Here is a 21,953-nt window from a genome sequence, read left to right as displayed (position 1 = left end):
CCAAAGCTTCTAAACCAGTTGGTTTTAAAACAGCTACTGGTGTGTACTTTTACAGCAGTCGTCCCAGCGGGGTTTACAAACTTACAGACACCTTAAATTTGATGGTCAACGCCGATTGCAAGAAATTTCTACACTATCCCCTCCAGTATAGTTTGCACTCTGTTGGATTTATTACCTCTGCCAAGAGTGTTATGCTTCCATCAGTGTTATTTGTCAGTGTGCCGCTTCCTGTCAAGTTTTTGATATATCAACCTGGATCAAATGATGAATACAATATGTTACAAAAGTTAGTACACCCCTCATATTTCAGCATTTTTAAAAATTAGATCTTCTCAAGGGACAGTAGTGTCTATGCGGCTCAGTTTCCAGAGTGAGAGGATCATGCTTTGCTTCACAGTGTCACAGTCCGCGTTTTCCCTGACTAACAAGCCTATCCTTGCTATCTTTATGCAGGTTCATCCAAATGTAATCTTGATACATAACATTTTTGCATTTATTAGTTAGGGAATTTAACATTTGATTTGAATTTCTTGGAAATCAAACTCAAAGGGTTTCAAAGTAACACATAACAAACTGTGTAATTTCGTTTGAGGTACAATTTCCAGTACTCGGTCAGATGGGTTTTCAAGTGTGCCAAGCCGATACTAAATGTGCCGTAAAAACCAGTACTGATGACTCACTGTCAAGCAAATTTGTCATCATTGCACAACATTTGAGTATACATGGCTAGAAATGACATTATCTCATCTGTTGCTCGGGCTTAGCTCTGTACTTTTTGGTCCTACTGACCATCACTCTATTATAAAATATAGTAGTTGAAACTTAATTGAAATTTTTCCCATCATCCCCACTCCTTATGTGAGATGAACTATGTGTTCAAAAGACATAAAACAGATAAAAAGAGACAGCTCATTGCTGCATGTAATGGGACACACCCATGCCGGCTACAAAGACCACTATTAAGACACCTGAAAAAATCTCCAACAAGGTTTTATGGATTTATGGTCGTGCTGTGATCATGTAGTAACAGGTACATTCATAATAACATGTAATAATTACAGTATTTTGGTCCTATAACGCATTACCGCAACTTCCTTCCTGGGCACATTGATTTCACATTGCAAAATAGGAAAGAACACCTACAGTACATTTCACATTAACTTTTAATAATAATGTTAATAACAGTGTCGCTCTAGCTTGGTTAATATGCATGTCACATATGTATGCATATATGTAAATATTATACTCCATTGCTGTCAGTCTCCTCACTGTTGTTGGCTTTTTGGGTCTTTTCTCTTTCAGTGGAACTGTCTGACTGCCACGATGATGTCAGTAGACGTGACCAATCGTAATGGCCCCTCTGCCAAGCCTCCCACTTCGCTCAGCCTGCGTTCCTCCCATAACCAGCTCCTCAGCGGCGATGTTATCAAACAACAAGACTCCTCCACGCCCCCCAAGTGCCGCAAAAAGTACGCTCTCACCAATATCCAGACCGCCATGGGCCTGGGGGAAGCGTTGCCGCCTTCGTCTTCACCCACCGCGTCTCCACCGTCCCAACTGTCAACCCCTAACAATCCTAAACTTGCCAAGAATGGTATGAACCAGCTTCGTAAAGCCGGGCAGGATCACAACAAAAACTCAACTGGCCCAGATATTAGTGACGATGAGTGTAATTCTGAAAGTGTAACAGATGATGTCAGTGTTAACACACCCGATGAGCCTGAAGAACACACCGAGGATTATGGAGAGATGAACCCAAACGGCAACACTGACCTTGAGTCAGAATCGAAAAGTGGCATCAACACGGATGTGGATCTCAAACTCAATGGCAACTGTGACGTGAACATTGAGTTGGAGCAAAGTGATGACATCAGCATCCTCTCTGAGAAGGATATCATGTCCCTGATGAAGGCTGACGGTGATGATGTTGAGGATGATGACCACCAAGACGACGAGAAGAAACCATTACTTTTGATTGAGAATGAGTCGACATCTTCAACTGTTGAGCATCAAACTTTGAGCAAAGACTCCCAAGTGCCCCCTCCACCTTTCCCACCCAGGCAGGTCAGCCCAGATGACACAGCCCTGCTGTCTGTGGCCTCCTGCTCCTCTTCCTCTTCCTCCTCGTCTCCAGAGACAAAGAAAGACAGACGGACCGGTCCAAAGACAGACTGCGCTCTCAACCGTATCCAAAATTTGAACCCTAGCGACGAAGAGTTGAGTTGGACCACTTTGTCCCAGGAGAGCAACTCCCCAGAGGAAACAGGTACTCACACATTGTATATGTCGTTTACTTCCATTATGGCGACTATGTGTTTGTGCCCAAGTTAGAACATTGTTGCAACAGAATAACAAACACCCAACGAATAATAAACAACACGCTCCATCCTCCAGCAAATCCCCGGAATTCCTCTGGGACAGGAAGTTCTTTCATCGTTTGATTGTATGCCTCCTGTTTCCAGCTCTGTCCTGTTGTCGTTTGTGTGTGTGTGTGTGTGTGTGTGTGTGTGGGAACTTGCAGGCCAGTCAGGAGTTAAATGTGGAGCAGCCTTAATATGTCTTTATCCACAATTGCCCACAAGCTTTTTTTGTCTCACTCTCCAGAGAGAGAGAGTGATAGAGACTATTTTGGCTCCAGATAATCCTCATGCCCGACCCTGTTTCTTTGCAGTTAATTTCCATTTGTGGTCTTTTTCATTAGATTGCAAATAAAAAATGCAAACATGGAGGATGCCAGTTGAAAACAGTTGCAATTGACTCCATGTGCACCAGTTTTACCCAATTCTGGACTGTTGTCTCCTGCCCATGTTGACAGGCTCGATTGGAGTTTTACCATAGTCTTTATGTGTTGGAGGAGTTCAAGTATCTCTTGTTCACGAGTGAAGGAAGTTTGGTGCGTAAGGTCTGCAGTAATATGGTGGTCGCCATCCCGACCATCGTGGTGAAGAGAAAGCTGAGCCGGAAGGCAAAGCTCTCAATTTACTAGTCGATATATGTTCCCACCCTCGTCATGAGCTTTGAGTCGTGACGAAAAGAACGAGATTAGATAGATAGATAGATAGACTCCCTTTATTGTCATTGCACAAAATTGTGGAGACAAGTGGCTAAAATGACCTTCCTCCATGGGGTGGCTCGACTCACCCTAAGAAACTGGATGAGGAACATCCGGGAGGGACTCAGAATAGAGCCAGTTCAGATGACTCAGGCTTCTAGTCTGGATGCCTCTCTGGTGAGGTGTTCCGGTCATTCCCAGCCGGAAGAAGGCCCCAGTAGGCCCAGGACACACTGGAGAGATTATGTCTAACAGCTGGTCTGGGAAGGTGTCTTCTCTGTGGAACTTGAAGAGGTGGCCGGGGACCAGCGATGTTGTTTGGTCTAGAGACAGTGCCACTGAGAGGTACTGGAGGTAGCAGAGATGAGGATGCTGAGGTTCTCATTGGGAGTGACCAGGATGGATAGGATCAGGAAGGAGTACAGCAGAGGGACATTACATGTTAGAGGCCTCAAAGATAAAGGCACAGAGGCCAGGCTGAGATGGTTGGGACATGTCCAGAGGAGAGTTAGTGAATATATTGGTAGAAGGATGCTGCGTTTAGAGCTGCCAGGTAGGAGGCGTAGATTAAGACCAAAGAGGAGGTTTATGGATGTAGTAGATAATTTTTGTAGATATTGCTCAACTTCTTACAGCTGATTTCATGGTTTTCTTGTCTAGACTTAGACTTGTGACTGAACTACAGAAGCAATGCCTCTGCTGGTTGCAGTGGACATTATCGTCAGTAGGGATTCCTGTATCTAAAAATGTCTGTTTCATGTGTACCGTTTGTTCTGTGATCACCTTCCCCTGCCAAAGGTCAGTACAGTCACGTGTTTCTCACCTTTGTGAAAAAATTCTCAATGGCATTCCCTTCAACTGGGGCTTAAAAAGTCTCTTATTGTTACGAGGTACATGCATCTCCTTCCGAGTGGTAGCTCCGACCTCTGACACGAGCGCAGCTTTCAGCCTGTCTGAGTAATGCGGCCAAATAGCTGCTTAATTTCTCCCAGAATGCCTCTCTAGTTACCCCCTTGTGTCTTTAGTGGTTCTTTGTACACGTAAGGCAATTCTTCTCAATAATGGGATTGGCCCCCATGGGGTGGAGGGTGGTGGGAGCGAGGTGAACTGTCACGCAGGGGCACGGAGGACTTTCAATATTAGTCCAGACTTACAAACATGTATGAAAATTGTGGGGCGGCGTGGCTGAGTGGTCGTCTCCCAACTTGAAGGTTGTAGGTTTGATCCTCCATCCTGTCGTGATCATGCTGAAGTAAGGCAAGATGCTAAACCTCTGGTTGCTCCTGATGCTGCGTCATTAGTAGGTAAATGTGCTAACAGTGACAAAGCGCTTTGAGCATTATACGTACAAGTGAAAGGCCATTTACCATGAAATTGTCATACTCTGCACCCTTGAATACACTTGTATGCTTCACTGCTCTCCATTTTGTTGCATTTTGCTGGTTTCCGTTTCAAGTTCCAAGTTTGAGTCTGTACAGTAATAGATATTATCACTTTCTATTTGAAACTACATGACAGAAAATCATTGAGAACCACTGATCTAAGGGAAACTTGGTAGTTGGTAGTTCTTGGTAGTTTTTTTATTTTTTTGTCAGGTCGAAAAAAAAGTTGTATCCACACTGAACCAGATTAGTAAATCGTTGCATCCAAATGGGAACGGATAACTGAGTGAAATGCTGTAATACCAAGACACACCTACATGTGTGGAAAAACAAAACAAAACCTTAAACTATGGAAAGCAGGAAGTGAACAAATGTAACAGGTACTGATTGTAAAAGTACCAGATGGACGGGTAGGATTTAATAAGCTTTGCTTCTTCCTACTCCTGTTGGACATGTGGAACTGTCAACTGATTATGTGATGCACTCGATTGTTATCTGATGCATGTTCAAATGAAATAAAACCTTTACCATTACCATTACACGTGGCGCTGTGAACAGGTACACGGACAAAACCATGTGACACCAAACCATAGAAAAAGAACAAACGCATGTGCATAAGTCTGTTATCTTCCGCTTTCCAAGGTTCATCTAGACTTACAAAGTGGAATTACATGGGAGTATAAGACCTGCGGTGAGTCATGACACTCAAAATATTCAGATATTATGTTGGCTTGTCAAGCTCAATTTTGGGCTTGAGGAGCGGATTGCTTGTCCATACAGAAACGACCAGCCAGCGTTTTCAGATTTTGCTGCTCTGGAAGCCATTAAAAAAACCTTTAGACTGTCATTGTTTAGATGTGAAAACGTTTCCTTGTGGATGGCCACTAAAAGTCAGTATTGTGAATTTTATCACTTAACCTCCAGCCCCTGACACTGGAGGACACACCGCTTTTTTGTTGTTAACTTGCTATGAAAGAACATTTTGGTAATGGTTTTATTTCACTTGAACATGCATCAGATTCCGAATTGAGTGCATCACATAATCAGTTCCCAGTTCCACATGTCCAAAAGGAGTAGGAAGAAGCAAAGCTTATTAAATCCTACCCCTCCATCTGGTACTTTTACAATCAGTAACTGTTACATTTGTTCACTTCCTGCTTTCCATACATTGCATTTTGATGCAATTGTGGTTTCTGTACTTCATTACTAGGAGACATCTGCATAAAATCGAGAATGATCTACTTGATTTGTTGTTTTATTGTTGTTAAAAACAACTTAAAATGCATTTCCAGATTTTTGTTTCAGTGACATTCCAAAATGATGATTCCTTCTATGAGAGATTTATTGTCATATGCACAGCAGTGAACACAGCAATTACATTCCTACTTTGCTAGCTAACAATAGAATTTTGGGGGTTTTAAAATATGCAAAGATTGCAGATGTGCTGTTTGTGAGTGAAAGGGATTATTCGTTTTTCATTAGATCAATATGTGTATTACTGATGGAAGGGAAAGCAAAAGGGAAGCATATTTCCTATCTATGATTTATTGTGCTTCAGAGGCTTTGCTGCAGAATGTTATGCCATTTTTTTAAACTTAATAGATATTTACCACATAGTTGTCCATACTTCCCCTCTTCAGTCCACTCTCACGCTGACAAAGCAATGTTGTTTTCCCAGGTGTGTGTCAGATTCCTCTCGGGATGTTGCGGCTTCGAGGGTCAGTATGACAGCGCTTTCGCACCGGCGAGCCAAAACACACAAGCAGCCAGCAAGCACTAACATGCACGTAGACATGCACTTATGCAGAGTTATGCAAGAGGTCGGAAGACATGGACCCTAACATTCACAAGAGAAATGAACACCACTTGGAATATCGAGCCACTTTTCCGCCCCTGTTATCACGATTGTCGGACTTTAAAGAACAGCGTTTTTAGGCTTCATCATTGCTCTTCGTTCCCACGAAAGAGGACCGAAGCATTGCTAAGCTAACCACATTAAGCAAAGACATTTGAGAAAAACATTTTTGTGAGAATGAGCGTGCAGGGAAGACATCGGGAAGCAAACAGAACCTCCATCTTTTGCCATCTCTCTCCCCCTTCGTCGTGTCCTCCCTCCCTCACTTCTCTTGTCTCCTCTCTTGCAATGCATCCCCCCTCTACCACCACCACCACACTCCTCCCATCCTCTCTCTTCTCTGTCTGGGGTTGTGTGTTTGGCATCAGCTCTGTTTTTTTTTTTTTTTTTTGCCGTATGAGGCAGCTGGCAAACTACAGAATGATGCTGGGGAAAGACTACATGCTGGCTATTGTCATTGTCAATTACGAGGGTAGGTGTGTGTGCATATGTGGTATGACATGTGGGTTATACTTTGAACTGTGCATGTGTGTGTCAGTGTCAAGTTTTATTGCCAAGGCTATTTCTGCATTTCCGTGCATGCAGTTAGTATAAATGTGTATTGATCTGACCCATGTGGTATAGGGCTGCGTGTCTTTTCCACAAGCATAACATGTATTTATTTATTTTTTATTTCATTTTTGCGACAGAAGCTCTCCCCTCCCCCTTATTCTCAATTCGGAGCACAGAGCTGCATGCTAACTGTAGCAACTCTGCTACAATACAATGATTATACATGAAAGTTGATAGCCTCAATGTCCTAATACTATAACCCTTATGCACTGCACCTGCCACAAGGTGACGGTGCAAACTTTGAAGCACGATGCAGCCCTCGACTATAGACTGTCGGTGCTCTCTGTGTCAGTCTCTCTCCTGAGTGTTAATGTGCCTTAATCCACATCCACTTGTCTGCTCATCTCACACCAGAACTCCTTCTGCAGACACTTGTAGTCTCAAGATGCTTTGACCTAATTTTGCATGAGACATGCTCACTTTTCACTCTTCCAACTGCATTGCATTGTTGATACAGTATTATTGATAAAGTCATTATTCACTAGTGCCTAATTCTGATATAGTGCCCCTCTACAGGATTTCTACAACCATATCTTCTCAAAGGTCAATACCACAGAAAGTAATCTTGTATGTACTTTAGAGCAGGGGTCTCAAACTCAATTTACCTGGGGGTCACTGGAGCTAGGGTCTGGGCAAGGCTGGGCCGCATCAGGTTTTCCAAAAAAAAAAAACGCATTTATTAAAAACAGAAAAATATACAAACTTTTTCAGTGCTTTGGTTCCGATTTTCTACAATAAAAGCTCTGATAAAACATTCCACTGTTCTCAATATCTTACTTTTTATTTTTCTGCACAAAATAAGATGAAAAATAAATAAACAAATCAAGAATATCAATCAATCTGTAATAAATAAATATAATAATAATAATAAAACGGCAAATAATAAAAACTTAAGAAACAACATATAGTTGGCGGGTAGACAAATTATTTCAGATTAAAATTAACAAAGCATTATTAGAACCCTGTAGACATGACAAAACACGACTATAGTCACATTTATACTTTTTTATTTACAACATATTGCGCAACTGCAGGGTCTTGAGACACATGCTAACTCGCAAACTAGAGAGCTAGCGACCTAAACGGTAGCCTTCAAGTTATTTCCTTTAAACTTAAATAGCCCAAAACTTACCACTTCCACACGGATAGGGAGGATAACTATTAACAGTTATTTAACCTTTAACATGAACATTAATCAAACGTAATAATTTTTTTCTGGGTACATGATACCATACAGCATCCATATCAAACTTGCGTGGGCCACATTTGGCCCGCGGGCTGCGTGTTTGAGACCCCTGCTTTAGAGTATGGCTTATATGGTAGTAAAGCTTTACTACCACTGAAAATGACTCAATACAACTATTATTGTCTGTTAGCTGGCAACACAAGTGAGTACTAAGATAATTGTGTCATGCATACAGTCAAGCATGGTGGTGGTATGGGGGTGCATGAGTGCTCTCAGGCACCGGGGACCTACAGCTGATTGGCATGGAAAAATTCCCAACATATACTGTGACGAGAAACTGGACCGTTTGGGAATTTTCCCAAAATAAGGAGCCCAGACACACCGCCCAGATGACAAGGGTATCTTCAAGCGGCAGGAGTGTGAAGAAATGCAAGGTGTCTTAACACCCTCCAGTGATGTCATCATGGAGGAGTGGAAGAGGGTTCCAGTAAAAAAAAAAAAAAAAACAGTGCACCGCTGATGAATTTTACACCCAAGAGGATCAAGGCAGTGCTAGACAACAATGGTGCTCACACTTTGGACACAAGTCAGTGTTCATGTTTATGGTGTTCAGTACATATTCACTTCTTTGGGGGGGCTATTTGGAAAATAGAGCTTTGTGTTTTCAGAGGATAGTAAATATATAATACTTTGCAAGCTGTACACTGACTACTTAAATTTAAATCAAAGCTTACTTTCCATTTTGTCCCTTAAGAAGATATAATAAAACTCTTGCAGAATTGTGAGGGGTGGACTGTGAGATACTGTGTGTGTGTGTGTGTGTGTGTGTGTGCATCATCACACATCATCTGAGCATCATTAGTTTCCATTAAGGTCATCCTTGTAATAGTCTGCAAGAGCATTGAAATAGACTTCTAGAGGAAGTTCTTGTTCGAAGGCAGAGAGTGAGTAATTTAATACGATAGACGTTTGGAGGTCTGCTCTGTCGTAAGTCATGGTTGTCCTTCATTTTATGAGGCAATACTCGGTACACCTGAGGGTTTGACTTTAATTGCATAATAAAGGCATACATGGATGAGTCTGGTGTAGATGAAGCCTACCAAACAACTCTGGGATCAACTCAAATACAAATGGTGATCTATATGTATTATATGGCTTATCCTCACGAGGATCGCGGACATGCTGGAGCCTATCCTAGCTGTCTTTGGACAAGAGGCGGGGTACACCCTGGACTGGTCGCCAGCCAATCACAGGGCACATATAGACAAACAACCATTCACACTCACATTCATACCTATGGACAATTTGGAGTCACCAATTAACCTAGCATGTTTTTGGAATGTGGGAGGAAACCGGAGTACCCGGAGAAAACCCACACATGCACGGGGAGAACATGCAAACTCCACACAGAGATGCCAGAGTGGGGAATCGAACCTAGGTCTCCTGGCTGTGTGGCCTGTGTGCTAACCACTCTTCCCTTAAGATAACATAAGATTGTATTGTTTGTCAAGTTGTTTTGAGATGTGTGCACGCAAACCAGCAGGTGGAGCCAAACAAGTCAGAGCTTTTTTCCTGTCACTCACACACCAGTGACACCCAGTTTTAAGATAATGATAAAACAGTGTTATAAATGGGGTTGGCCATCGAGTCATAAAGAAACAACATAGCTTTTATATTCAGTTGAATGCTTTGTTCTGCTCTGTTGTCTACAAGTTGCAGACATTCGCCGTCTATGTTTTACGGGTGAAAAGTGCTGATCGATCAAATTGATTGAAACAAAGTTGTGAGGTTGTGCATAGGGATCGGTTGAATTTGCATGAAGTGGCACGACTGCAACAAAACCAAATCCTGTAGTCCTTAATAATTTGCGCTCTGAAAAATGGGTCTTGAAAAAGAGGGGTCATCTTCTAAACAGAGCCATCTTATATTTCAGTCAATACGGGTAACATTCATTCAAACCAACCAACCTGACTGTGCCATGTTCCATTCCGGTTCATCTGTACTTTATGAGATGGCTTTGAACGCACCCCCTGCACCCCAATGTACGGTCTTCACCACCAAGACATGGTACACGTGTCAAGAACATGTGCACCTTTTATCCAGCCTTGAGTGATTTCTCATGCTTTAAGACCACTAACTTAAGTGAACACACCGGTTTGTGTGCACAAGCATGTGTCCACATTTCATCTGAGCCCAGACCGACAGGGCCATCACGATGACATATCACCTGCTGTCGTGACGACGGCCCCTCTGGCTGCGTTTCATCAGCACGGTCAGCACATTAAAGACTCTCCTTGCTCTAACATGCTCTCGCGTTCTCTCTCTCTTTCTCGATCCAGCTTAACCTCACAGTTTACATCTACCAGTCACAACAATAGGTACACCTGCATAATTGAAAGACATCCATTGTTGAGGTGCCCTGCATCATTCTGTGAGGTATCTGTGAGGTCTAATATTTTGATTAGCTTATCTGGCAACACTGCAAATTCCAACCATCAACAAACTAGCACACTGGAACCTTCGTTAGTGTCATTAATCAATTCCAGAAGGTCCGACGCTAACAGAAATGAAATATAGTATAAATCCAACCAATCTGTTCCAGAAAGCCAAATATGTGAACACAATACTCTTTGTAATTATAGTTTTACATGCATACAACAGTTTGAAATTCATATAAATACATACAAATTACAAAACTCTGGTGAGACCAGCAATGTTGCTTAGTCTAGAGACAGTGCCACTGAGAAAAAGACAGGAACCAGAACTGAAGGTAGCAGAGATGAGGATGCTGAGGTTCACATTGGGAGTGACCAGGATAGATAGGATCTGGAACGAGTACATCAGAGGGACATTACATGTTAGAGGCCTTGGAGATAAAGTAAGAGAGGCCAGGTTGAGACGGTTGGGACATGTCCAGAGGAGAGATAGTGAATATATTGGTAGAAGGATGCTGCGTTTAGAGTTGCCAGGTAGGAGGCGTAGATTAAGACCAAAGAGGAGGTTTATTGATGTAGTGAAGGAGGACATGAGGGTAGTCGGTGTGCGAGAGACAGAAGCAGACGACCGGGTTGGATGGAGGAGATTGGTTTGCTGTGACGACCCCTGAAGGGAAAAGCCCAAAGAGAAAGAAGAAGAAGATAAATACATATAAATGATCAATGAAAGGGATAAATGAACATTTAAGGTTACTTTTACCTTCATTGTAGACTTGATTCCTTACTTGACTTGACACAATGTGACAGCGAGAACAACACAGACGCCACCGTCCTGTTTTGCCATGAGTTATTTCTTGAATTCAATAGCGTTTCTTCAATAGTTGTGTGGCAAAATATATGCTAACCAAAAAATGCATGCAAATCAAGGCAAAGTTGTGATGGAAAAACACGCCTACCAAGGTTCCATTGCATCGTAAAATTAATACATACAGTAGGATTTTACCGTCTTTTCAACAACTAGACCTAAAATGCTATAAAAGCAGCTAGGAGTGTGTAAACGTTCTTTGCTACTTTCAGGAAGAGAAGACATTAAGTAGACAAGTGAGAGCAGTAATATCGATTTAAAGTTTGTATTTCATCTTCACACTGCATACAGTATGCGTGTTTGTCATCTTGCTATACTTTCTGTTTTTCTTCAGATATGCTGCTGTGCAATAAATTGAATTCACCATCTGCTGCATGTTGTTGCTGGGCTGTCGTTATGCTATTGGGATGTTTAAATCTCGATGTAAATTCAGAGCCAGTGCTGTCATCTGCAATGAATCAAGACAACGTTTCGGCCATCAAAAAAAAAAACAACTAAACAACAACCAAAAAAAGCAGATGGTTTCTGCTACACATGCTGAAATGATGTCATTTTTCTTTGGATTATTTTGGCAGGTTTTCACAAATGGAAAGAAATTCAGCGCTTATTACACAAGAAAGTTACAGTGCTAAGCTTTTCCAGCAGTAATCTTGCTTATGTTTCCTTTCTGCTCTCTTCTGTGCTCTTTCTGTTTCCTAGCAGCACATATGAAGGACTTTTGGGGGACCCGAGGCTCCACTTTTTATGTAATGAATTATTTAATGAGATGTGCTAAAGCGGGGCTTATTTTATGATTTATTTTGAAAAGTACATTGATTTACTTGTATGCACAAATTGCATCTACGTAACTAACTTCATCCCTTTTCATTCCAGATATCTGGAATGAACAATCATTCCAAACGGACCCCGATCTGCCTCCTGGATGGAAGAAGATCACGGACATGGCCGGTATCTACTACTGGCACATTCCCACAGGCGCTACCCAGTGGGAGAGGCCCGCCGCCCACCCTGCTGCAGCCCCCGGAGAGACAGAGCTCCAGGCGCCGGGTGACCACACAAGCGCTCAACCACCACGTAAACAATCGCTGGGCTCGCTCAGCCCTTCCCCCACTCCTGACCAAGAGGTGAGAGACAAAAACATGTATGAAAAGTTGCTTTATGATGCCGTGTTGATGCTAATTTTTTTCACGTGAGTTTGTGCAAATCTTCTACTCCGCTATGCAAAAAAGAGTGAAAATATTGCAAAACACGGAACCGTACTGTGTTGTCGGTGCCATTTTTGGGACATGCAAGATTGTGTCTGATAAATAAGTGCTGCCAGTTTGCATGTTCTCCCCGTGCATGCGTGGGTTTTCTCCGCGTACTCCGGTTTCCTCCCACATTCCAAAAACATGCTAGGTTAATTGGCGACTCCAAATTGTCCATAGGTATGAATGTGAGTGTGAATGGTTGTTTGTCTATATGTGCCCTGTGATTGGCTGGCAACCAGTCCACGGTGTAACCCGGCCTCTCGCCTGAAGACAGCTGGGATAGGCTCCAGCACCCCCGCAACCCTCGTGAGGAAAAGCGGTAGAAAATGAATGAATGAATATTATTTCTAGGGTGGCATGGCGGATGAGTGGTTAGCGCGCAGACCTCACAGCTAGGAGACCAGGGTTCAATTCCACCCTCGGCCATCTCTGTGTGGAGTTTGCATGTTCTCCCCGTGCATATGTGGGTTTTCTCCGGGTACTCCGGTTTCCTCCCACATTCCAAAAACATGCTAGGTTAATTGGTGACTCCAAATTGTCCATAGGTATGAATGTGAGTGTGAATGGTTGTTTGTCTATATGTGCCCTGTGATTGGCTGGCCACCAGTCCAGGGTGTAACCCGGCCTCTCGCCTGAAGACAGCTGGGATAGGCTCCAGCACACCCGCGAAATAAGTGCTGATAAATAACTAGCCCACTCCAGTGTTCCTGACATCTTACAACCGTGCTTGTGTGCGTAGTCATGTCAGGCTGAGGTCTTCTTCAGAGGCTCCACTCGTTCGGGCAGCACCACCTCTGACAGCTCCGTGGAGCCTCTCCATGAACACACCCTGCCCACATGTGGATTTGTCAACAGCTGCTACTTTGTAAGTAACCACACCGTTTTTTTTTGTTACTTTTCAGAGACAAAGCATGAATGAACACAGCATGACAATTTGTCTTCATGACATGTGATGTGATCTATATTCTCGACACAAGGAGCATCCTAACAAGACAGGCGAGCAATGGGAGCGAGGCAGAGAAATCTGTCAATATAATCTTGTGAAGTCGTAGAGGAAGAGTGAGGCGATCAATCAGTCAGTCATGCAGAATGATGGATAGACACAAAGAGGAAAGTAGATTGATGTTGACGAGCGTCCTGTTGATAAAATATTGACTTAGATAGAAATGAGTGATGTTGGCATATAGATGGGCCAAGTATACCCATCTGGCTTGCTTCTCAATGTGTTAATATCATACATTGGAAACATTTTTTGAAGCAATACAGTTTATTCATCAGAAAATAAGATGAGACCTTTAACTTGTTTCTTTAGGGAAACAATACAATCTTAAAGGGATAGTTTGAATTTTTTTTTACATGAAGTATGACATCCCCATCAGCAGTGTAGTGCATCAACGATGACTTACCTCCCACTTCGTCCCTTGAGCCGACTTCTGGTCAGATTTTGGTGATGAGGGACATCCGGTTATTTGGTAAAGAGTTTAGCATCCCAAAAGAATATAGATAGATAGATAGATAGATAGATAGATAGATAGATAGATAGATAGATAGACTTTCTTTATTGTCATTGCACAATAACACAGCAGTGGAATTGCCAACGAAATGTCGTTGCCTGGCTCCCGTGTAATAATAAATAATAATGTGGAGAATAAATAGATTACATCAAATATGAACAACAACGTACAGCGTAAACAGTAATTTGTACAAATAATTTAAATAATTTAGAATAAATAACAATAATGCCTCCTAAAAAAAAATCAGAATCACAATCTCTCGACAAACTCTATGCATTTCCCTCCCGTCGTACCACCGCGCATCCATCGTTGTGTATGTGTACCACAATGTTTACATGCGCGTGTTTGCAGTGCTTACTGAGCAGTCTTCATCCCTTGTGGAGTCACGGTGTCATCTTGGATAGAAGGCTGAAATCATCACTCAGCAACTACAATCATTTCCCATAATGCATTTCTTCCCAGTAAAGCAGTTGGCAAACGGATTGCTCTACTAGGAAGAAATGCATTTTGGGAAATTATTGTATATATGGGGTTAATTTATTCATTAATTCATTTTCCATACCGCTTATCCTCACGAGGGTCGCAGACATGCTGGAGCCGATCCCAGCTGTCTTTGGCCGAGAGGCGATGTGCACCCTGGACTGGTCGCCAGCTAATCACAGGGTATAATTGGGATATTATTGTATATTATTAGCTACCTTTTGAGGGTTAGGTTGCTGTGTGATGATTTTATCCTTCCATCTGTTATATCGAGTAATGATGTTGTGACTTCCCTTACAGCTTGTGACTAGCTTCTGCCAAAGAAGCAGTTACTGTTTCCTCAGTATCTCGCAAGTATAGTACTAATTGATGAGAATAGTAATCCATTTGATTGACTACCAGCATCTTGGGGGGAAAAGATCAAATTACATTTTATTTGGCAGTTTTTTACACCATTTATTTCACTTTTCTATTCTGATTCTTACAGTTTTTACTGTATTAAGCTGTGTTATAGGGACCCAATTGATTGTATGATGGGGAGGGCAAGGTCGCCAACCCACCAAAAACATCCAAGCATTCCGTTTTGGACATCGCTTTGTACTCTGGAGCAGAAAAGGGGGGAGAGGGGTCTTTCCCACAAGAAGGCATAACATTTTCTAAAATGTCATAAGGAAATAATGGAAAAAAAACATATATCACAACATGTGATTGATATATTGATTAAATAAGTGGTTCGTCCCACCTCATTTGTATGTTGTATATTTGTATCTGTTCTTGTCCAGCCTCGATCCACATCGCTCCAGGGAATGTCTGATCAAGAGTGTACTCCCCAGCATCAAGACGACAAAGACAAGGTGAGTTCCTCTCCTTATTTGTCCTTTGGTTCTTTATAATCAATCAAATCACCGACCCAAAAGTCCATGCTGATTGCCAAGTATATTTTACTAATCAAGAATCAGTAGATTCTTAACGGGAAGGTGACTGTTCAATAGGAGCAAAAAAAAATTTGCAGCTAAATTTTATTTTATTCTTCAGTTGCTCCTCATTGTAACAAACACCAGTGTGCAGTGAGCTAGCTGGCTAACCTTGTTCTGTCTCTCTCCCCTCGACCCGCTGACCCCCCCCGACTATATGTGCACTTTTAAAACGACATTCGTAGAGACAGATGTGGAGTGATTTTGGCGGAAAGATTGATAGTGAGGTGTGGAAGGCAAGTATGATGATGCATCCAGCCAGCCGATCGCCATCCCAAGCTGTCAAAGTGTGCATCAACTATGCATTACATGCTCCCGATTAACTGCAAAAAGCATGAATGGCCGATGCTTTAACATCAACCAAGTCGAGTGCAGCATTGTGGCGCAGCATCTCCCGCCTACAGCAACACACTTTAACTTGTGTCTTTCTTGTTGATTCACTCACACTTCCTGCTGCTGCTAGACCTGAATATATAATATGCGTACATATGCTACATGAGAACCTTCTTTTGCTTGATGACTGAGCATGTTCTGTTGCACATAACGCACCACTGCCATTGCTCCATCCATCCATCCACCCATCCATCCATCCAGGGCACTTCTCCGTTTACAGTTTGTGACAGCTTTGTGTCCTTTCAGCTCCTCTCCCACATGCATACATCCATGTTTTTTCTTTTTTTGAAGAGAGAATTACACGAAACTGGCTCAGAGACTAGTTAGCTTTGCTGAAAAACAAGTAGTTATTTTGTGGACAACATGGCCCCATTAATAATTGGGTGTACCACACAATGAAACCTTCTGCAAATAAATAACAGTACTTAACTTCTCCAGATGAAAAAGAATCATAACTGTCTTTAAATCATCTTTACTTCACAATTCATAGCATTTGTTTTCATCTCCTATATTGCCCCTGAGTACTAGATTAGATTAGATTAGATTCAACTTTATTGTTATTGCTCATGTCACTTGTACAGGGCAACAAAATGCAGTTAGAAGTGCAATTTTATAAGTACCTTAGTAGTAAGTAAATGTAGAAATACAATAGAGCTGTAAATGGACAGATCTATGTACAAACTGTGACTATAATACAGTGAGGATATATACAGGGATATAAATGACTATAATATGGCTATTGCAGATTATACACATTATAAACAGTATGTACAGTATGGATGTGACAATATATACTAACAGTAATATGAAGGTAATATGAACTACAAGGGGCGGCACGGCGGACGAGTGGTTAGCACGCAGACCTCACAGCTAGGAGACCAGGGTTCAATTCTACCCTCGGCCATCTCTGTGTGGAGTTTGCATGTTCTCCCCGTGCATGCGTGGGTTTCCTCCCACATTCCAAAAAGGCTAGGTTAATTGGTGACTCCAAATTGTCCATAGGTATGAATGTGAGTGTGAATGGTTGTTTGTCTATATGTGCCCTGTGATTCCTGTGATTGGCTGGCGACCAGTCCAGGGTGTACCCCGCCTCTCTCCCCAAGATAGCTGGGATAGGCTCCAGCACCCCCGCGACCCTCTTGAGGAAAAAGCGGTAGAAAATGAATGAATGAATGAACTACATGAAGGTGGAGGTTTTGGTCAAGATCTTTTTGGTCAGGCGTTCTTCACGGGAGACACACATTTTCCAATGGCCATCATGACCCACTTTTGTCCTATGTTAGATACCCCACCAAACATAGTAGTTACTTACTTCATCTAGACCTAGTCTATGTGGTCCATGTGAGCAGTTGTTCTAATTAAGCATACTGATGGAAGCCACTGACCTTGCCACACAATATTAGTGGTTCCATGTGTGAAAGGGGCTTTAAGGTCTTCATTGTGTTGGTTGTTTTCCTACATTCTGATTAATATACTGCTTACTTGCACCAGGACTTGCAGGCTGCCACGGTGAACCCCGACCCCAGTTTAAAGGAGTTTGAGGGTGCAACACTGCGCTACGCATCACTGAAGTTAAGGTAAAATAACTTGACTGTCACAGTTTCTGTATCTCTTCCTACTTAATTACTTTAGTTTTTCCAATCTGATGTTCAATCAGTGGTAAATAACTTCCGACAATGCAGGAAATGGGCTCTCCCAATCAGGAAATGGGTGCCTGTTAGTGTAATGACTGGTCTGGTAGAATGCAGCTAATGGTTGCAACAGCAATACCTCACTGCTAATTCTCTAAGAGCGTTGTTAGCGTATATATTCCACATCTGTTTTTAATGTGCATTTCAGAAACCGTCCAGCTTTGGAAGAAGATGATTCCAGCAGCGCCAATAGTGATCCTCAATCAAAGGTAAACCTAATGTAATTAATACATCACAATGCTTTTTTTGTTTGTTATTTAAAAGAGGTTGTGAATAATGCTAGGAGTCCACTGGGCTGGCGCCAGTTGGTGCCAGTTCGCGCCAGATTATGTGATTGGCACGTTGTGGCTTGCTGTGGCACCGAATTAATGTTCACTCGGCATGTTGCCATGTTGTCGTTAATCGGCGCCGACCAAGTGGATTCCTAGCATCCTTGGCTCAATTTGGCTTGCGCCATTACATTCCAGTGGATACCAATAGGTGGAATGTTTGCACTTGGTGGCCACTAGAATCAAGCAATCGGCGCACTGAAGATTTTAAACATTGTTACATTTTCTTGCCGCCAAACTGAATTTTTGCCACCGTTATGGGTCACCACGAGCCAGTTGGGAGGCAGTTTGAACCACTGCATGCCACTAGGCACCTTATTGGCGACACTAGGTGCCACAGCAAATTGCATTGGCGCAAACTGGCACTAACTGGCGCCAACCCAGTGGACTCTTAGCATAAGGTGCTTGTAACATCTACAGCAGGGGTCGGGAACCTTTTTGGCTAAGAGAGCCATGAAGGCCAGATATTTTAAAATGTGTATCTGTGAGAGCCATATACATTTTTTTAAACATTGAATGCAATAAAATGTGTGCATTTTTATGTAAGACCAACAGTTTTAGATAATGGGCTCTAATTACGTAGACCAGGCACACTACCCCACGCCAATGGGGTGTGGCCAGCACACTTTCGTGAGCAGCGCAGTGTCTAATAATAAATCAAATACTTGTTGCCATTAATACAACTTCTGCTGCTGCATAATTTTGCACCATACTCAGTATATTTCATTCTTTTGGCCATCTTTGCCAGAAGGCTTGGTTCTGCAGCTTTAGCTAGGTGACTATTTGACTAAAGGAGAAAAGTTTATATTTACATGTTGACATCTCAATGACCGAGGTAGACTACCGCATTACCCAGTAATAATCAAGTTTTGGTGTTTGACCTGGAAAATATCAGGAAAGATGGATATGGTCGGCCGTATTGCAGTAGAAAATAGATGGACCGATTAAAATGCATAAAAAAGTTTTTTAAAAAGATTTTTAATATTATTTTTAACAGTCATTTCTGTGATGTTTACTTTAAAATGTTAGCAAAAATAAATTTTTATTGTGGTAAGAAATGCTTGAGAGCCAGATACAGTCATCAAAAGAGCCCTACCTGGCTCCCGAGCCATAGGTTCCCTACCTCTGATCTACAGTATCATGCTGGCTTCAGTTGAGGAATTTGAGTAATACAACAGCACCCCTCAGTGATAAGAAGGAGCAGTGCAGCGACTTCCACTTGACCATTCATTCATTTATTCATTCATTCATTCATTTTCTACCACTTATCCTCATGAGGGTCGGGGGCATGCTGGAGCCTATCCCAGCTGTCTTCAGTCCAGAAGTGGAGTACACCCCTGACTGGTCACCAGCCAATCACAGAGCACATATAGACAAACAACCATTCACGCTCACATTCATACCTATGGATAATTTAGGGGATCGAACAAAGGTCTTCTAGCTTCTAGTTTACATGCGTGCGTAGGTTTTTCTCCGTGTAGTCCGGTTTCCTCCCACATTCCAAAAACACGTTAATTGGTGACTTCAAATTGTCCATCAGTAGGAATGTGAGTGTGAATGGTTGTTTGTCTATATGTGCCCCTGAGATATGTGCTTGTCCACCTGAGAGGTGAGGATAAGAGGTAGAAAATTTGATGAATGAATATGTGGGCTGCCACTTGTTGCTAGGCAGATTTTATAGGTGTCAATCGTCGCAACTTCCAGACAGACCAATGAAATATTGCCTAAACTGTCACATTAAAACCTGAAACAGAAAAAAACAGAAAACCATGCAGGAAAACATTAAGAGTGTTAGTCTAATAATAATAATCACACACTGAGTATGCTGCAGTACAGTTTGGGCATTATTATCTTATCTAAAGTAGTTAAAGTAAGTGTAGTATCTATGGACTGTGCATATGCATTGCAAGCGTGTATGCATATTGTATATTGTGTGCTCGTGCGTGTATGTGTATGTGTGTGTTATGTGATGAGCTAGACACTCACCAGACCTCACCTCACAGAGGTGCCAAACAGCCATGCATAGAAAATATGGAGAGCACCATGCGTTCCTAAAATAACACACATTGCTCTACTTTTTAAACTGGGTCAACCACAGTGCATACTTGCACACAGTTCATATCCTCCATCTGTTCCATTTGCCTTCTTATTATCTACTCAACACAATATGGGTCAGTAATTGCTTGGATGAAGTGTTTTGCCTGTTTTTTTTTTGTCTTTCAGTGTTTTGCAGTGCGCTCTCTGGGATGGGTGGAGATGGCCGAGGAGGACTTGGCACCGGGGAAGAGCAGTGTGGCTGTAAACAACTGCATCCGGCAGCTGTCTTACTGCAAGAACGACATTAGAGACACAGTCGGCATCTGGGGCGAGGTGATCATTTTTAATATACAGTAATATACATATCCCTATTCTTCATAGCAAAAAAACACACATACTAAACAGATGTTCAATTGTAAATCTATAGGTACTCATGACTAACAAATAACAATTAAAGATGATTTATTTATATCTACATAAATGCTCTGTATGTGTGTATTGATGTGTATAGGGTAAGGACATGTACCTGTTGCTGGAGAACAATATGTTAAACCTGGTGGACCCAATGGACCGCAGCGTTCTTCACTCTCAGCCAATCGCCAGTATTCGGGTCTGGGGTGTTGGACGAGACAACGGCAGGTTGGTTTTAGATGCAAATGTTTTTTTATTATAACATAATATCGAGCGGTGGCACGGCGGTCGAGTGGTTAGCGCACAGACCAGGGTTCAGTTCCACCCTTGGCCATCTCTGTGTGGAGTTTGCATGTTCTCCGGGTACTCCGGTTTCCTCCCACATTCCAAAAACATGCTAGGTTAATTGGCGACTCCAAATTGTCCATAGGTATGAATGTGAGTGTGAATGGTTGTTTGTCTATATGTGCCCTGTGATTGGCTGGTGACCAGTCCAGGGTGTACCCCGCCTCATGCTCGAAGACAGCTGGGATAGGCTCCAGCACCCCTGCGACCCTCGTGAGGAAAAGCGGTAGAAAATGAATGAATGAATTTATTTTTTTTTACCATTTAAGTCTTTAAATATTTCAGTGATGAATGATGTAGCTCCCACACATACACACAAGCTAAAAGGTCACAGTTGAGGCAAATGATATGTTAACAGGCATGGACATGGATAGCGTTTGATAAATGACAAAGGGATTCTAATTCATCATTCCAAAGGAAGGCATGACGGAGAGCATTACCTTTTTATTTACCAAGAAACACTCCACAGACCAGTTGCCCTCGACTATTATTCCTCCTTTTTTTATCACCAAACAAACCTTGCAGCCAGTTCTGGAAACATCCACATTTGTGATGCAGTAGATTGACCAGTAGAGGGTGCTGTGTACCATAGAGAGAGACTATACTGTGCTATGTTTTCACTTAGCAGTACAGGGCAGTTCAGTCAATCTGCCAATTAATATAAAAAGACAAATGTGATGAGCCACTACCTCCATCAATTGTTATGTTGAATAATATTTTTTTAATTAATGGGAGAACCGCTCCGAATGTTCTGAACACCTGTTTTAATGCTATTGAGGCTGTTTGCTTGGACATAGTTCAAGTTCTTCCTATTAAAGAGGATCTATTATGGTTTTTCCACTTTTCTGACCTACAATGTTGTGTATTCTTGTCTTAAACAATACAAGTGTCAGATAATGAGGTTTGCACAAATGGAAGTAAGCCCTGAAAATAAGTTTGGGATGGCTTTTCACCCTCTCCACGTTCTTTTTCTCACAACAAGTTCTACTGACGTTGATGCGAGCCGAACTTCCGTATATGGACTGCAGATTGCCTTCACTTAGTAAATGTGGACTCACATATCACATACATATGTGCGTACCTGGGGTGGAGTAAATTAAACAGACCGTTTGGGTTAGGTTGAAAGCAGGAAGTCAATGGAA

General features: G+C 42.2%; 1 protein-coding gene across 2 annotated transcripts in view; it reads left to right on the top strand.

Annotated features, from left to right (window-relative positions):
- apbb2b (amyloid beta (A4) precursor protein-binding, family B, member 2b) overlaps nt 1–21,953 on the top strand; it is a 48,210-nt gene that overhangs the window by 18,796 nt on the left and 7,461 nt on the right. Inside the window, exons 4-12 of one of the 2 annotated variants that reach the window (XM_058046197.2) lie at nt 1,303–2,266; nt 12,261–12,511; nt 13,377–13,502; nt 15,414–15,485; nt 15,791–15,841; nt 17,490–17,575; nt 17,838–17,898; nt 20,242–20,388; nt 20,567–20,694. In XM_058046197.2, coding sequence (XP_057902180.2) covers nt 1,324–2,266; nt 12,261–12,511; nt 13,377–13,502; nt 15,414–15,485; nt 15,791–15,841; nt 17,490–17,575; nt 17,838–17,898; nt 20,242–20,388; nt 20,567–20,694 — 1,865 coding nt within the window. In that variant the 5' untranslated portion in view covers nt 1,303–1,323. Of the gene's footprint in view, nt 1–1,302; nt 2,267–6,407; nt 6,762–12,260; nt 12,512–13,376; nt 13,503–15,413; nt 15,486–15,790; nt 15,842–17,489; nt 17,576–17,837; nt 17,899–20,241; nt 20,389–20,566; nt 20,695–21,953 lie in introns of those variants that run through there. The other variant, XM_058046201.2, reaches the window with a different exon arrangement.

Source organism: Doryrhamphus excisus, linkage group LG9 (genome assembly GCF_037039965.1).
Source record: "Doryrhamphus excisus strain RoL-2023G ecotype Guam linkage group LG9, RoL_Dexc_Guam_v1.1, whole genome shotgun sequence".
Classification (NCBI taxonomy): domain Eukaryota; kingdom Metazoa; phylum Chordata; class Actinopteri; order Syngnathiformes; family Syngnathidae; genus Doryrhamphus; species Doryrhamphus excisus.
The sequence above is the reverse complement of the archived record's forward strand: the minus strand, read 5'-3'. Positions and strand labels throughout refer to the sequence as shown.